The sequence below is a fragment of the Falco punctatus genome, assembly GCF_963210335.1.
Source record: "Falco punctatus genome assembly, chromosome: 12".
Taxonomy (NCBI): Eukaryota; Metazoa; Chordata; class Aves; order Falconiformes; family Falconidae; genus Falco; species Falco punctatus.
Window position 1 is genome coordinate 5,478,301 of NC_137592.1, and position 18,192 is coordinate 5,496,492.

General features: G+C 42.2%; 1 protein-coding gene across 8 annotated transcripts in view; it reads right to left on the minus strand.

The window, feature by feature from the left end:
* Positions 1-16,551, minus strand: part of XPO1 (exportin 1) — a 39,790-nt gene extending 23,239 nt beyond the window's left edge. The window contains exons 1-5 of one of the 8 annotated variants that reach the window (XM_080408194.1): positions 16,393-16,551; positions 15,670-15,725; positions 11,773-11,904; positions 8,014-8,115; positions 4,068-4,140 (exon numbers count right to left, since the gene is read on the minus strand). In XM_080408194.1, the coding sequence (XP_080264320.1) occupies positions 4,068-4,140; positions 8,014-8,115; positions 11,773-11,898 (301 nt within the window). In that variant the 5' untranslated portion in view covers positions 11,899-11,904; positions 15,670-15,725; positions 16,393-16,551. Of the gene's footprint in view, positions 1-4,067; positions 4,141-6,730; positions 6,795-8,013; positions 8,116-11,772; positions 11,905-14,939; positions 15,112-15,669; positions 15,726-16,139; positions 16,303-16,375 lie in introns of those variants that run through there. The other 7 variants (XM_080408196.1, XM_080408198.1, XM_080408197.1 and 4 more) reach the window with 7 other exon arrangements.
* Positions 16,552-18,192: the final 1,641 nt, after the last annotated feature.

Genomic DNA, 18,192 nt, shown 5'->3' on the forward strand with positions numbered 1-18,192 from the left:
AGAAGTGCCTAGATCTTGTCTTCCCACACACACAAGTGCTTTGTAGCTTGTTCCCCCTTCATTACAGGGAACCAAAACCATCTCCCTCCTGACGCAGGCCAGAAATCTCCATTAAAATATCTTATCACTCCACAGAAAAAAATCTCTTACAGCAGCTTCCACTACATCAAAAGCTTTATACTTAAACTCTAGGACCTTCCTGTGAGCCACTAAACTGCATCTCTCTGGCACTTCAATTTTTTTTCATTTCAAAATGAGAAAAGTTGTACAAGCAATTTAGGTTTCATAATGAAGAAGTGCTTATCCATTCCAACTCAAAAACACTCCAGACAAGCTCGCTCTGTTCACAGGAACAGAATTCCATTTCACATTGCAGGATTAATGAAACGTATCACTGAATTGAAGACCAAGAAGCCTTTATTTCTAGGCAGGTTTTCACACTGTGAGAGAAAATCCTTTTGAGATCATAGTACTTTAATCAAATGACATCCTTTGTAAGCATTATTAAACAATCAACCCTACAGAATATCAGGGTTTAAAGCAATTTGGTATCAACTCAATAAACTGAGAACTTTTACTTCAGAATGATAGTACAAAACTCAGGAAATAAGCCAAATTCACCACTGTACGGGATATTCTGGAACACGCTACCCACTTTTCATTAAAGCCATCTCAGTAAGATTTGAATGAAAACCACATTACATACAACTGTATACATAGAAGAGCAGTCCAAAGCATTCTCTTAAGGACTAAATACATTAAAAAGAGCAAGTATAACCCATTGCTATTGTCTGTGATTAAACATGTCTCAAGGTTGAACATGCAGGTCAGTATCTGATTTAACTGAATTTTACCTGTTCTGTGCTATTCCACTTTTGTCTAAATAACCAAATTCAAATTGGGAACTCCAAAAGCAAACAAAAAAATCAACAAGATAAAGCAGAGTAATCACGTAAGCGTTTTAGACACATAAATTGACAGTTTTGCCCAATTCCCGTTTTAGAATCATGGGAAGATACAGATTGAACTCTCCTAAAGTGCTTACAATCCTCAGCCTTCAAAATCAATGACACCTGAGAAACAGCAGAACATTTAACAAGTTAAAAGGTACCAGAGCCAGAAGAGCTCAAGACTAAAAACTATTTTAAAATAAAAGCAAACTTAAGAATGGGGTTTCAAGGCCAAAAGCTACACCTGAAGAAAACATGTTTTCCTACTTTGGCTGGAAGCTGAAATCCCGGCAGACAGAAGCAGTAACAAAGCCTGGGCTAACCTCAAGGCCCAAAAAGTCAGGTACAAGTACAAAAAAAAAAAAAAAAAAAAAAAAAAAACTCAAAAAAAAAAAAGGTTACAGTTCAGGCTCTGTAATTAATGACATTCTGTTTCTCCAGGAATTTTCAGGGAGGTTGTTTCAAAACCTGTCATTCACTAACAGCTCAATTCAAGTCTGCTCTTAACTTCAATTCTTAAGCACTGCTATTACTATAAAGGGAAATCAGTACTTTCTCATAAACGGATTTAGTTTCATCTTAACCGAAAGTAAGACTTGTCAGCTGTTATTTACTACACAAATCAAATTATACATATTGTTTTATAAATTAAGATACAAGGTAAAATTAACTGATTTATAATCTGCATGAGATGCTTTGTCACCAAGCATTACTTTGTTATATTGAGCCTCAGTTTCCTGCACCCATTATTTTACTACACTTCAAACAGGAAAATCCTGTCAACTAAAGGAATGACTGGAGTCAGATTCAAGGAAACCTCAATTTAACCAGCATTATCAGCTCCCAGGTACTCAAACCATCTGAACAAGCTCTGGAGCAGTTAGTTTGTACCAGCCAGTACAGTATCATCAGCCGGGGGGGGCGGGGAGAAAAAAACTACCATTCACAGACCAGATGAAACAGGATTAGAGATGAAACATCCCTTCTCCCTCCTACACCACTGAGGCCACAGTATGCTACTGAACATTTGGTTCCTCTTCTACTGATGTACAAGAGAAACCTGACAAGTAGGTAAGCCAACTAACTCAATTCCCCTAAAATTGATAATGATAGAAGTTAATTTCACAGTTCTAGTTTGGCTCTGTGAAAGGGAAAATATTTTCAAAGGCTGAAGACATTTGTTAGGATGAAGGATTTATTTTCCCCCAGTCTTCAGAAGTAGAAGTCAATGAAAATAAGAACAGAATAAAGCTGATTGCACAACTACATACAATAACTTTATTTTGCATTGTAATATATCACGCTATAGTTATTGCACCTTTTCAGATAACAGAAACCGGTCAAACAGTACTACCATACCTGCCAAACAGTGAAGTAACAAAAATCTAAGACGCCAACTCAAATACATGTTCCACAATTCATTTAAGCCATCTATCCAGCATTATCTTGGCATCTCAAGAACAGCTGAGATAACACAACACAAAGCACAGCCAGCAACCTCATCCTACCACCAAGATTTCTCATCTATCCTATGCATTACTGATTTATATTCTGTATTTGGCATTTGTTTGGTCTCAAACTGCCAAGGAAGTCTACCTCTATGACATCTCCTACCAAACATCCCTTCACCAGCAGGCAAATAGTACGCTGATTAGCTGCTTCAGACTACTGACTCCTTACTCTTCCTGCTCTACTCCCACAGCCAAAAACTTTAGGAGAAATTCCAAATGCTGAAAATAAGTGCTCATAGTCAGGAATGTAACAAAATACAAGTAAGCTGAGATACTTTAATTGTTAAAAGCACGGAAAAGACAACTTTAGGGTGCTCCCTTAGATTCTCAAAGGACACAGTTGTGTCTGAGCCTTGGCTGAAGCTACGCCCTAGAAACCTGCAAGTGTTTCCAACAAGCAGAATGAGCGTGAAACCTTCCACAAAGAGCTATGCCTTATCTGTCAACCTACAGTTGCAAGGCATGGGCGGAAAAGGTGAAAAGAATTATGACAAAACCATGGAACTCTAATGTTTTCATCAACATTTACAATTATATTTTACCCAATATAGTTTTCAGGACCTAAGCACTGGCAGTAAAAATTTAAAGCACATTTTAGCATTGCTAATAAAAGCTCACAGCAGAACACAGAAATTTAGAACAACATGAATGAGTTCCAAAACCAGCTTTTAGTAAAAAGCCAAGTATAGTACGGTGACAACATTCAGTGTCAAGAATTTTAGTTCTATGTAATGTTCTGAAATCCAAGTTATCATGACTTCACAGAAAGATATGTGAACAAGCACTAATCCTGTACCATACCACAGAGGTACCTCCATTTACTATAGCCAACATCTAAAATTCAAAACACATTGCAAGCTCTAAGGGAGGGAGGGGAAAAAGCAAAAACAGAACACAGCATTTATTTTAAGATTTCCAGACTCCTTGCAATGACGGAAGACTGGGGTTTGCCCTGCACTTGCAGTTACAACAATCTAACAGCATATACACTTACATGAACTAAAGCAGATTATAGTACCTCACTGCCTAGAAGAATGAATGATCATTAATAGGCAAGGCTATATATTTACATAGTGGTTTATTTTAAAATAATTGTGACTGCTTACAATTTAAAAAAGTTACATAAATCTACATATGCTACCAGATGGACCACAGTCTACCAGAAAAATGACAGCATACTGGCGGAGCTGCTGCATGCACAGCCCAGACAGGCTAAGAAAGCCCTGCATGCCAAGTACAGAGAACCAAAACCTCTACCACAAAGCCAGGAGATAACCTCAGAAGCTGTGTAGGGTTAAAGCTCTTCAGGTAAGTTTGACCTCTAAGTCACTGCAACACTCAAGTGATGTTGTTTCACAACTATCAGTCACACCTTTCACCTTCCCATGATACAATTTCAGGTGCTCACCACCCCACTGAGACCATTATCAGAAAAAGGAAAGACATAGTTTCATCACCCAGAAAAGCACAGATGAAGTCTTAGTACCTGAAAAAAAGTTACCAGCCTAAGTGCACATCAAGCTGAAAATTACTTACATGGGGGCCAAAAGTCTAAATCTCAAGTTAATACATAAAGTTAGGAGAAAAGACAAGAATCCCACCCTACCTTCACACTGGTTCCTTGGAAGAATCTTCCATCTTGTTTTTATCACATTTTCCAAGATTTGCAGTCCATAATACTGAAATTGGAGAAGAAAAAAATGTGAGTATGTTACTGTAGGACTAACCAACTTTCAGGACTCTCATTCAAACAAACATTCACACTTAACATCTAAAACTTCAAGATTATTAAACTAACAAATGTATTAAATATATGTCTATTCACCCATTTACTGAGGTTTCATGCATATTTTTTTTCTTGTTTTATTCTTCACTATACTAAGTCCTGCTGTTTGATCATGCTCACACCAGGAGGGGGAAAAAAAATAATAATGAAAAGCCCTCTGGCAGACAATTTTGGCTATCTGGAGAAGCAGCAGCCAAAAATGAATTTGTATCATAAATGACTGCTCGTATGTTCAAGTATTAACACAACCAGGCTCCTAAAACATTTAGCAGCTTGGATGGTCTCAAGCTTCCTATCGTTCCTCTAAGAGCTGAAAAAAAAAAAAAAAATAATCTTGTCTTAGCATCACATGTCCTGACACTGGCACTTTCTAAAGAAAGTATTTCCCAAACTTCACTGGTGCGTTACTTTAGGAACAGCAAGACAACCCACAGGTTTATTTAATTTAAATACCCACCCCAATAAGGCAGCTATTTCTACTATTTAAAGATGAACTTTTGTGCTCAGTCAAAGAATAATAAAAATGTGAATAAGCTCTTGTAAATCCTTTTACCTTTCAGGAATTCCTTCCTATATTCTTACCCAAAACAGTTACATTTGCAAAGTAATCGGTAAGGCCAGTCCCTCTGCCCATTTGTCCCTACTGCCAACTCACAATAACAGGGAAAAATTTACGGTGATATGATCCAAGAACTTTTATACATAAAACCCCATTAGCATGAATAGACAGGAGAGAAAAGGGGACGAGGAGTTTTGCATTTACTTTATCTGCAGTGAATTAGGAAGAAAAAAAAAAAAAAAAAAAAAATCACATCAATGCCTGAAAGGTAAACTCAAGTTTTCACAGTTAAAGTTTGGCTGAGAATAAGAGTTCCTCTTTAAAACGGTTAGTTGTTATACAAAGTAGGATCATTACCATTTCAACCAAAGGGATCATATAAACTTCCGTTTAATTAAAAAACACAATGTAGACTGTCCCAAACTACATTGTATTAAAATACCATTTTTGCTGTTCTCATCTTAACATAACCTACATCCCTGTGCTTCTCCATCTGACCCCAGTTCCCACGAGCCTCATATGTACATCCAGCATTTGCAAAATATTCTGTCACCTTCCAATATCCTGGGTACCACGAAAAAATATGCATTAACAGAAAGCTGGCAGAGTATTTTTTTCCTCCATGGTCAGCAGCAAAAGTTCATTCATTAGATTTTAACCTGTAAGATTCGCTTTGTTACCTAACATAAAAGCTAAATGAAATGAAGGAATAATAATAATTTTCATACAGGAAAATGTGTAAAAACATCCTTAAGCACAATGCTTCACTTCACAGGAAGTGATTTCAGCCACTGCTACAGATTCACAGACCCCATCTGCAACTGATCCAGGCTCACAATACAAAACACTTACAAAACTTCTAACAATGCTGGAAGTATGACCATTAATATCAGACAGTGCTAACTTTCCTGAAGCCAATCTAAACTCCAGTTAAATTTCTAGATTCTACAGGCATACAGCTAACCAAAAACGTTAGTTTCACTTCCAAACTTTCTTCCACAGGTCAGCTTAATTTAGCTTTTAGAATCAGAATGGCAAGTCTAGTCTCATTTCACAAAAGCACTACATGACCAGACAAAACTTAAATGAAAATCCTGACATAACCTAAGAACAGACCTCATCTTTAGTCTTCCCCACTGCCACCCCACTGACTTCCTCTGTCAAAGGAAAGGACGGACACCTCTAGCAATCTGCCACACCTATCCCTCATTACCTGCCCAAATATCTAATTCAGATTCAAGCACCTTAAACTGTGAAGAGATTCATGCTGTATCTAGGTTTCTACTCATTCTTTTACACATGTGACTTCAATTTTGTCCTCTGCTACCGTCTTGTTCAGCTAGTTCATTTCTCCTAACACTCACACATGAAATTAAATGTCAGCAGTAATAAAATTACCGTATACAATCTCCACCTATACATCCTCCTTGCCATACCATGTTTGAAGGCTTCATCAGCCTGCCTGAATGCTCTGCAAGGGGCTTTTTGGGGTTCTTATTTTGTTTTTAAGCTTAATTTGATTTGGTGGTTCTAATTTTTGGTATTTCTCCAATAACAAGCCCCAAAAGTTAGCAACACCAATTTTTGCCACCTGAACTATCAGAAGTGTACTTTTTCATCAATTACTGCAACAGTACACACGAACACATTTAAACTGCGCATAAAATAAAGTGTCTCAAAATTCATTTGCTCAATGCTTGATCATTTGTAATTGTCTAATAGCAATTCACTGCCCAGTTATGAAGATGAGGGACAGGTAACAGCAAAGACTGGGAAAAAAAAGTATGAAATGATCCCTATGGTAGAAATTTCTATGGTACCCTTATTACTTATGCTATGCACCGAAGCCCTTTCCCTCCCACCTCCCAAGAAACAAAAACAATTGATGAACAGAATTCAGTTAAAGGGAATCAAAAGGGTAGACCTTGTGGAGGCCTGCCGTCAAAGCCTAGCTGTGTCAGTTGCACAGGAAGACACCCCTTTTCTTCCTATTACAAGCAATCAACATAATGGAACATTATGATTAATATCAGGTAGTGTTAACAGCTTTAATTAAAGAAAAAATATGATTGCATAAAAGCCAAATGTCATAGTGCATAAATTTAGCACCAAATCATTTGCAATTTATGTAAATTGAAGAATTCTTTACCTGTTGCTTTCTTTCTGTTCCTCTAATCATCTCATTTTTCACAAGACAAATTTGAGTTTTTAAAAATACTGTTGATAAATCAACTTAAACATTAGTAATGTCTGTCAGTATAAAAAGCAAAGTTTACCAGGCAAGCAAACAGGCAAACACTGTTACTTAAAGGTTAGCACTTTGAGGAAGTTCTTTAAACTGTTCTCCCCTCAACTTCAGAGAGCAATGAAAAAAATGAAACCGCCCGATTTCAGAAACCATCCAAACACTATTATTTTCTGTTCGAACACAGTGTGTATCAAGCAGAAAAACATGCATGTCAGTTATCTGAGATAATAATCATCAAACTTAAGACAGTGAAAACACACTTCGATCAACTTTTAGGTTCAAACTTGAGAAGTCTTAAGTAAAGCATTTAAAATTGTAGAAAAAAAACCTGAATGCTGCCCCTTTTAGTCTCTACCATGATAGATGAATTTTAAACAGCAGTACAAAGCAATTGTGTTCTGCATATTAGTAAAGACTAATCCCACACTACAAAGAGTTTGGGGTGCTTAACTTGCATTGATCACTCAAAATCTTGGCCTAGTAAGATTTCTATTTTGTCTTTAATAGACCTAGGGACAAATTCTCTCCCCAGCTATGTGCACATGGCTCTCATTATAATCAAAAGCAGCCAAGCACTTGCCCAAGGACAAAGTGTGGCTCTAGGAGACTTTTCATTACTCAGATGTATACAGACACATACCAGTCTTTGGAACTGGCATTATGCTTGTATGTGCCTTGGAAAAAAAAAAATAATCTGTATTTTCAATTTAGGTCTTCTGGTTTTGGTTTGGTTTGTTTTGTTTTTTTCACAAGGAGAAAGAAACTTTTGTCAGTGTAAAAGGAGGCTTAAATGTTTTGTCCATTTACAGTTCTTGTTTAAAGCCAACTTTGGGAACAAGTAAATTAAAAAAAAAGTTGTTTGAATCAAGAAATTCTATGGCTAAAAATGAGATACCTTCCTCAAAGTTTATGAATGGAAGAAAGAGGAAACCCAAATAAATAAAAGTTAATTTGCTTACTTTGGTATTCATGTTCTGAGAGAATTCCAAAATAGTATCAACTCTTGTCCACGCATCAGGATGTTCTTTTAAGTGAGTCAAGACTTCCTGTGCCATTCTTTGCTAAAAGTAAGTTTGATAAAAAGAACTATTAGGTTATTTAAAAAATTATATACTGTCAATGAAGGCATTAATATATAATACATTTTTAAATCACTTATCCAAGAGTTAGACAGAACTCAATCAGGAGCAACAAGTCCCTTAAGCCTCCTTCTGAGGACAGTTAAAGTTTAACAACCAAACTCCAAAAACACACTGACGCAAGGCAGTCATTTTACTTAAACTTCTACTCTTCCATACCGAACAATTGCTCTAGACCAGCACTGAACACATGAGAACACCACACATTACAGCAAGAACATTATCAGGGAATGAAGTTCTCTCCCCTTCAAGAAAGTAATTTAGATGAAATTTCATTCAAGGGCCCCCAAACTTTTTAGTTCTACTGGAAGCATTTATGTAAAATGCCAGTTTTAAGGAGTACTGTATCATGCTGCAAAGTTGTTTATGCAGGAACAGTTGATTTCATTTTGAAGAACCATGACGCAGAGCATTAGAGGTCTCTAATCTCTACTTCTGACGAGTCCCTCAATGTATCTAACAACTTACAAAACAGTAATAAAAATCGACTGGCAGGTAGAAGGGAACTGGTCACGCTAATGGTTTGTTCTTCCTTGGGACTGACATTACCAATTGTTATACTAGATACTATGGTTTTGGTAACATGCAAAACGTCACCTGAAACAATTACACACCAAAATAGCTGAACGCGTTTTAGCTATCCCTTTTCAAAAGCCTGTATGTCCATAAGCCTTTTTTTTTTTAAGGGAACCAAATGATGCTAGTTATTAGCAAATATGCAGTGTACTGACAAATCTTGCTGCTGATGCTACAAGCACCAGACACTGTCTTACCAACAAGATGAATGTTTTATATTAATTAACAGAACTTAGCCCATTCTTTCACCTCACTGTAGAGCCAAATCAATGAAATTACAAAGCAGTGAAAACTTTACTTTAGGATTAACTTCAACAGTTAGAACTTAGTACAGCAATGCAGCTTTCTAGTCTGTGACAAGAACATACTTGAGCTAATCAACTGGTATAAGAGAACATGCGTTTTCACTAAGACAGAAACCCCATCAAGCCCCAAATACATATGTGTATATATGTGTGTGTGTATACAGGAAATGGACAAACTGGGTATGGGATTTACCAAATTAAAATCAAAAGCTACTGTGAAGAGCAAGGATGTCTAAAATACCTGTACAATACTGGCATCCCTACTTAATATAATTGAGCATAGTGGAGCAATTCCCAGCCCAATACTGACTTTGACTAGCAAGTAAGTCCCTGTACATTTGATATGGAGAAGTACCACACATATTCCTTTTAAGTCCAAAAGCAGGACAACCATCAGAGTTTTAAAAAAAAAAATCAGCTCTTTTGATGCAGTTTAGTGTAGGAGGGAAAGAATAACTGTATGACTTCCACATTCAACCCGGGTATGTTTTTATACTGGCTTCCTTAGCACTTTTAATACTGGTGATGTATCACACGATCTAGTTTCAACACCAACAAAATACAGATGCTCAAGCACTGAAAAGTTTGCTCTCATACCCACTAAACCCTTTTCTGGACATCAGTTCCTGTAGTTTCATTTAAAAAGGTATGACTTTAACATTAACGCTTAAACAAGATTAAAGCCTCACTCCGTTGTAGCTACCAAGAAGAAAATGACTTGGCAAATTATCCTTCCGGACACGTTGAAGGACATGAAAGTCTGTTAGAACAGACCAATAGAAACAAGAGTATGGGATGAGCCCAGGTAAACATCTATGGATTCTCTGAAGTCTGCTTAGTCATGTGCTGCACTGGGGTGGGGCTGGGTACATTCTTTTCAGAGAAGTACACCAAAAAAATTGAAGAACATCTAGGATAAAAAAGAGCTTCTTTCTTGCTATCTCTTGCCAAATATGTATCAGCAGAGAAGAGTTTTGCAAGCAAAGATAAGAATTAAACAGAAGGAAAAGACAGGTGCATCTGAAAGCAAGCTCAGCATGGGCTGCGTTCTAAACCTTTTTTATCCTAACATCCTAATTATTCCAAGCAAACCATTGTTAATCTCCTAATTTTGATATTTAGTTTACGCAACTTTTATTATTCCTGTCACTTTAAGACATATCTGAGCTGTCAGGCTCCACACAGAAGCATTTTTTTTCCTGCAGGAACTTTTGAACTCACTGCAAGAGTTAAGCGCTTAGAATCACTGAAACCTCTCCCCTCCTATGGAAAGGCTCTAAAGTAGCAAACCAAATTTTCATTTTAGTGACATGTATTAGTGCATGTATTTAAAGTATGTTGATATAATTTGCTTTTGCCAGTTAAGCATCACTTCTTGAATTTTTGCTTCTTACTGCATTAATTTTCTAAATACCAAACTATACCCAGCTGTTTTAAGTGAAGCAACATCTCACAACACCAGAACAATGGCAATTTGATCATTGTATTTAGTGTTAATCCTCTATTCTCCTTAGAAACCTTTCCAACTTTTTACACTCCATTCAAACCAAATACTATAAGCACCACTTACTTTGCAAGCAGTAAAGAAACATATCACTTACAAAACAAGCACTCAGAAGTCCTTACTTCTAAGGCAAAAGCTACAAGCACTTTTCTGTCATACAAGCATTTAAAAACTACAGCTAGTAATTATCTCAATTTAGGAAACTCAAATTGCAAATATTTCAAAAATCAGCAAGTTATTCCAGAACCTGTAGGAATTCACATTAGTAAGCCTTACAGCATTTTTAAAAAAAATACACAAAACAAGTACATTATTGTTTATTCTAACAGCTGGAAGGAATAGGAAAGCATCAGCTACTTTGTCTCATTTTAATTCACTTATTGTTGTGCAAGAATATCTTAGTAACAGATGCCTGACACTGAAATTCCCAATTTGCCAAGCATGAACAATTAAAATTTGCCAGAAGAGGAACTATACCAACGCCCTTGTAGCAATACTTGTTTTCAACATTTAAGTTTTATTTCCAAAGCAGTTCAAGAAATAGATGAAAGCAATACACAATTCACTTTCAGGACAATATATGCAAGCACACAAATGCACACATTCCCCCAGTTTAAACTTAAGACTTCATAATCTGGACTATGTTCAAAGGAAAGAATGCAAGAACCACCTTTACAGACAAACAGCAATAGGGAAAAAAACTAGACACAAGAAAGGACAAACTCTTCTCTTAAGTGTGTGCGACATGCTTCTTAATGTTATGACTGTATCTGTACTTATAAATATGTTTCTTTTAAATACAATCCTCAGTGAAGCCAACATTAAATTATGGCTTCACAATCCTGTCCATGATAAGTAACAGGTAACTCAGACCTCCCTGAAGAACTAAGCAGACAAGGTGAGCTGCAAGCAAAAGTGCCCTTACCGAACTGTAATTGCTAATACCTTTCAACAGCAGAAGGCATGCCAGAAATGAACACACATTTAACTAACATTTTTCTAAGTGTTATTTCAATGTTCATTACATGACACCTGTGATTAAACCAGGGCATGTGAGTTTACTAGTGATATTCCAGTCACTTGCAAAAGTAAATTCACTATTAATAATTTTTATCAAAGCAAATTAATTCTGTTCAACTGATTGACCATGTTTAACCTTATAAAAAATAAACATAGGTTCTAAGTCCACATTACCTGCGCGCCTTCTCCATGGTACAAGCAGTTCACCACATTGTCCAAGAGATTGATATCCAGTTTCTGGTTAAAATCCAGCAGCTGACGAGCTGCATGGTCTGCTAACATTGTCATAATTGCTGGCATAGATTACTGCAAAACAAATAAAAAAAGCGTGACCAATTAATAAACTATTATTAGATGTAGCTGGAATGCACTTGCTTTAACTTAACATCTCATCGTTAGCAGTAATAGATAGCACCAAATTAACTGTTGAGCAAGTAGCAGGACAAACTTTTTCTGAAAAATTCACACGTCACTACCCCAACAAAATTCTCAGGGTCTTCAGCAGGTGTAAGACAAAGTCTGATTAGTAAAGGGCTGTCTTAACAGCAAGCTAAAACTTATTTCAATGCAAGTATCATCCCCTACTAGTCTCTAAACATGGGTAAACCAGTAAGTCTGCTGGTAGAAATACCTAGCATACCATTACAACCAAACCTCATACTAGCAATCTCAGTCAAATTTTGAGTTTTGGAGACCAACATGCACATTCAGAAGTCCAGTTCCAAAGGCTTTTAAACAATTGGTTACAGAAGTGAAACGTGATCCACATAGACAGTAAGAAATTAGCCAGAGGGCATTTTTCAAATACTTGGGGAGAGGGAAAAAAACTTACAGGTTAACTACATAGAAGTAAAAAATTACCATTGAAACTAAAAGTTGACTGTTTGAAGGCACTTTGAGAGGATGAAGTAAGGGGACTGTTAAGCCAGCAGGTTACTCAGTGTACCCACGTTAGAGCACTTCAAACCGAAATGGAATTCTACTGAAGGTTTCAGGTCCCACAAAACCAGCAACACGTGCATTAACTCTTTGTCCTAGATACAGCAGCCTATGCAAAGGAAGTCAAGTGGGGGGGGTTGTGATTGTGGGTGTGCATGTAAGATGCTTACCAGCCAGAGACTGGTACAAGGTAAAAGCAGTTGCAAAAAAAGAGAAAATAAACCAAAAGGCCACAGAATTGCCAATGGTAAGCTATACTCTACCCTTTTCACACCAACCCCCGTGCTGGAAGCACCTGATCAAGTTCATAGCCCTCTTCTTGCAGTCACTGGCAACTCTAACATATATTCCTACCCTCTCTCCTCTACAGCAGCTCTCTGCAATTCACCTTCCTTTTCAGAATCTTCCATAAAGCTAAAAAATCCATGTAAAAGCACTCGCCTGAGAAACAACCAGAAGTCCAGACAACTTCAAGATCACTCAAAACGCTATGCTAGAGCTATCTGCATACTCAGATATAACGTGAAACTCATCCTGAATGAAACACCCCCCATATGCCCAGCCAAACCCTTCTTCAGAGCAAGCTGTAAGTCAGATTTGCTCTTACTAAGTAACTTCATTGGTAAATAAAAATTTACCTCTTAGGTGTTTAAGTCATGCTCAAAAGTAAAGAGCTAGAACAAAGCTGTGCCTCAACCCAAGTAATTACTGAGTAAGTGAAAGTCCTACAGTAGCATACAGACGAGGAAAACCTTTTGTTCAGAAATGCTTATTTGCAAGCAGCGTCAAGCCATTTCATTTACTTCTACACAGAAAAATATTAACTTCAAAACCCAAACATTTGACTTTATTTTGAATTGAAATACTCAGTATTGCTACGCTAGTGTAATCATTTTAATGCTCCATCTCAACATTCAGTTAGCCTTTTTACAACATCTACCTGGAAAAACAGAAAGAAAGAAGCAAACATCAAGTAGAAGTCAAAATAATTAAAAACAATCACTGCACATCTGTCTGCCCCCCCACCCCCAGATCCTCAAGTTTTCAAAATCACAATGTGAAGTACAGAAGCAAGAAACAAAATAACAGGGAGGGCCGATTTCAATCTTTTATGCCAGAAGGACACTTGAATATTCCATCTTGCAGTGGGGCAGTAAGCAGCAAGGCTCAAAGGGAGCTGCACCAATTCATATGTGCTCTCTCTCCAGCTTGGAGCAGTTGATACTCCCACTTGACACAGGTGCTTTCAGACACCCCCTCTTTTTGCTCACATCTGGCCTCCATGGCTGAACCCTGAGCCTGGAAAGTGGTTTTCAAACTACCATAAATGTCATAAATCAGTCACTCTGCAGGCAGGGCCATTCATTTCGGATTTAAGCCTCTTTCAGTGTTTTTTATTCACCCGAAGAGCACACGTGACCAAGAGAAGTTATTAACCACATGGAAGCAGAAAGGAAATGTTTTGAATAGGGCCCTTCACCACTCCCAGCATTATCTTCAAAATGACCCACCTACTGGCAACCTGAAATACAGAAATGGCGGCTTTGTGGTCAATACCAACTGCAATCAACTATTTCCTACTCCTAACAGTGTACCCATATGAAGCTTGTGATCTTTGATTTACTACGCTCCTTTACCTTTCCCCCCCTCATCATGCCTGAACTCCGGAGCAGGTTTAAACCTCAGCTCTATAAACCACCACTAATCAATTCTTCAATACTGCAAATAAAGGGAAAACAGAAACAGAAGAAAAGTTTTAAAAAAAGGCCTGAACCACAACATAGCAAGAATCTGACATCTACCGAAGGTCAAAAGAACTGCATTTACAGCAGTGTTTACATAGTTATCCCAACTCTCGATGACCCTGGACCTTTAACACAACAGTTTGCTTATTATGATATACCCGACTTTTAAGCACGTAGTGCACAGGAATAACAGCATACATTTTAACAGTAAGAAATGCTGAGTATTCACAATGAATCGTAGAGCACCTTCCACCCAGCTACTAAAAGCTCGCGGGGGGAGGGGGGGCAGAGGCAGCGATTTTAAAATAAAACAAAAAAAAAACTCGCTGGGAGAGTCATTGTGCCCCACTCCTAAGCATGCAATTCCGCTACTGAACGCAAGCGAATTCCTACTCCACTAGCCTCCTGCAAAGAATTAGTTGCATCACTTGTGCATTCCTGCAGCTGCACGATGAAACGCAAAACGCATTCGCGTTACAATTAACACACCAGGAATCGCAACAAAACCATTCCTTCCCTCGCTACCTGGCACACGTGCGCCCGCGTACGGGATTAAGTAACGCCGCTCCGCGCACATTATCTCCCCGCACCTCGCGGCATTCATTTTCGGCACGGCCGCGCCCGCCACGGAGCGCTCCCGCGGTAACTCACACCCACCCGGCGCGGAGGTCTCCTCCTGCTCCCGTCGCAAGGCCGCGGCCGCGCTGCTGCCCGGCGGGCTCCGCCCCGGCACGCGGCGGGGGCTCGGCCCGCTCTGGCGGAGGACGGCGCGGCGGAGCCCCGGGCGGGCGGGCCGGGGCCCTGCGGAGCGCGGCGGGCCCGCGGCGGCGCAGCCCCTCCCTCCGCTCCCTCCCTCGGCTCCAGCCCTGCGCTCTATACAGGGCCCCCACGTGATCCAGGCGGACGTTTCAATACTGCTGCACAGACACACAAAAATATTTCTGGAAACTTCCACTCCTAATAATTTACAGATTATGTCCCTAGTTTTGCCCGTACCCGCTCCCAGCCCCCCCAGCCCGCTCGGCCCCCTCCCAAGCGAGAGGCAGGCGCCGCCGTGCGCCCCACCAGCCCCGCCACCGCCGCCGCCTTCCCCGCGGCCCCAGCATCCGCGGCGGGCTCCGCGCTTCCGTCAGCCGCCCGGCCGGGCCTAGGATGCCCGTACCCCGATCCTCATTTCAAACACGCCCCCGCCCCGCAGGGCTTCTCCCCCGAATCCTATTACTCCTCCTCCTCCCACGGCGAAGACTTTGCGCCCTTCGCACTGGCACGGCAGGGCTGTACCCCTGCCATTCCCCCGCACCTTCTCCCCGGCGCTGCCCCCAGGCCCCCCACTGCGTTACTCATCGCGACACCCGCCCTCCTCCCCGCAGCCTGAGCGCTTACTTACCTAGGTGTTTCTTACAGCCTCTTCCTTCAAAAAGTAGGGGTGGGTGAGCGAAGTTTCTAACCACACGCCAGAAAAAGATTTTACAAAAAAAAAAAAAAAAAACCCACAAAAAATAACCCTTCCCTCCCCCCCCCCAAAAAAAAAAAAAAATCACCGAGGACGGGGGGGAAAGCTGAGCACACCCTCCTCCCTGGCGGGTGTGTATCTCGGGGCCACTCCTCTCCTCCCCACGCTACCCCCTAGCAAGCGTGCCCCGGCCTGACTGCGCTGGGCGCCCGGCAGCAGCCCGCGGCCCCGGGCGGGCTCTCCCCTCGGCGCACGGCTCCGCGCCTTCCCCTCAGCCCTGAGGCAAGGCCGCCCGCCGCCGGCCGCGCGGGACACGGGCCGCGCTACCCTCCTCTCGCTGAGGGGGGAAGGGGTCGGCGCGGGCTCCGGCCTCCCAAGGCCCCTGCCGGGGGGGAAACTTCTACCTTCCTCGTGGCCCTGGCCGCCTCAGCTCTGGCTCGGCAGGGCCGTGGCGCTCTCTCCCGCGTCGCTGGCTGCCCAGGCCCAGGCCCGTGCGGCTGAGTCTCTCGCTACTCCTGTTGCTGCCACCCTCCCCTAGGCCTGGCCGGCGCTCAGTTCGCCCCCATTCCCACCCCCCCCGGCACGCACTAAACTTTGCCCCCTCAGCTGCGCCAGCAGTTCCCCCTGCGAGCTCCCCTACAAGCAAGTCACACGCACGGCGACTGAGGCAGCGGTGGTAGCAGGGACTGAGCGCGGCGCGTCTCCCCCTCCTAATGCCACAGAGTCGGAACCGGCTCAAACCGGTTCAGACTGGGAGATTCCATCTCGGTTTAGTTTTCAGCCCATGGCGCCGCGGAGCGTTTGGAAACCTCGGGCCTCCGCCCAGCCAGCGCTCCCATTGGTCCCGAGCCGTGCCGCCGCGCAAGCGGCCTCCGCACTTATTGGCCAGAGGGGCTGTCGATCCGTTGCGCTCCTCGGAGGGGCGGAGGGTGCGAGCGCCGCGGGGGGGGAGGGGGGGGATAAGATAGAGGGGATCCGCCCCCTCTCCAGCAGCCTAGCAGTGCTTTCCGCGCAAAGGGGGGGACGCGGGGCGGGTCGCTGCTTGCTGACAGGCTGAGCCGAGCCGTCACTCAAGACAGGCCCGCCTTCAGTTCGCAAACCGCGGGTGCAGGTGTTGCCGCGCCGTGGTTGGCTGGCGGCTCGGCGTGTCATGCGTACGGGTTCGCGGGGCTGCTGAGGGGAGCGTGCGGCGGGGGAGGGGGAGCGGCGGCCGTGGCTCTTGTGGGCAGCTGGCTCGCACCTCAGGGAAACGGGTCGATCCTGAGGGAGAATGGGCTTTGGCTCCTTTGGCAGGGCCTGAGGTGCTCTTCGGGCCGTGTCCCGTTACCACTGAGGCGCCGTTTTTGTGGGAGCGCAGCGATGAGATGCGGGGGGGAGCCGCCTGGTCCGTGGGACCCTGTGTGAGGGGATGCCGTGGGCTTATGTGGTGATGGCGGGCCTTGCCGCACAGGTCTCCTTTGGAGCAGGGCAGTCAGTGGGGTGGGTGGTGAGCCCACGGGTGGGGTGCTGCTTAGGTGTCCTGAAGCCGGTGGGGGGGTTAAATGCTCAGTTGTAAAGAGTGGGCTGTGTGAGCACTGTGGGGGTGTGGGTGCTGGCTGAGCCCTTACCCAGCCAGTCCCCTTCCCTCCACCAAGGCCTGTGCAGGCTAGAAGATCCCTCCTCAACAGTGCCTCTATTCGTGGGGTATCTGGCTTGCTGTAACAACTGTGTGCCTTAGTCTCTCACAGGCAAGGTTGGGTTTCCCAGAGATTGGAGACATCCCCAACTGTGTGAGGAATGCTCATCTATCTAATGAGAACGGGGTGATCTCGGCGCAGAGGCCAGCTTTGCAGTGGTGGTGCAACCTCAGTGGGGTATGGCTATGTGTCTCATCGCTACCTGAAGGAGCAGAAGAATGCACTTATCCGTTTTCATACAGAAAACTCCTGTACGGCAAAGGTACTCAGTACCTGTGTATGCATTTCTTCAAAACACTGTGTATGCATTTCTTCAAAACACTGTGTATGCATTTCTTCAAAACACTGTGTATGCATTTCTTCAAAACAATCTCCTTATTTGAAAAAATAATGGCTATAGAAAACCTAGAAGCATGATTAACTTCTCTGAGGATAACGCTATGAACTATTTAAATGCCTTTCTAGGAACACACTTGGTGCTTTTCATCACCTAATCTGAAGAAAAACTTTTTCTATGATTTTGGGACAGTGATATGCTGCCAGTGAAACCTATTATAGAAGTGATACTTTGGATTTGTAGGGTGCCGTGTTCTCTGGGTGGTATCCAAAGGAAACTTGTTCCATAGCACTGTGAGGTGATGTTCGCCTGTGCTATGGCCAGGTGTATGGGAGGGAAGCTTATGCTTAAGCCCTTTTGCACTGTTTAAAAGCGGGGGGTGGGGGTGGGGTGGGGTGGTGTGTTCAGCTGGAGACTTCACAAAGAAATTTATCCTTTCAGAAA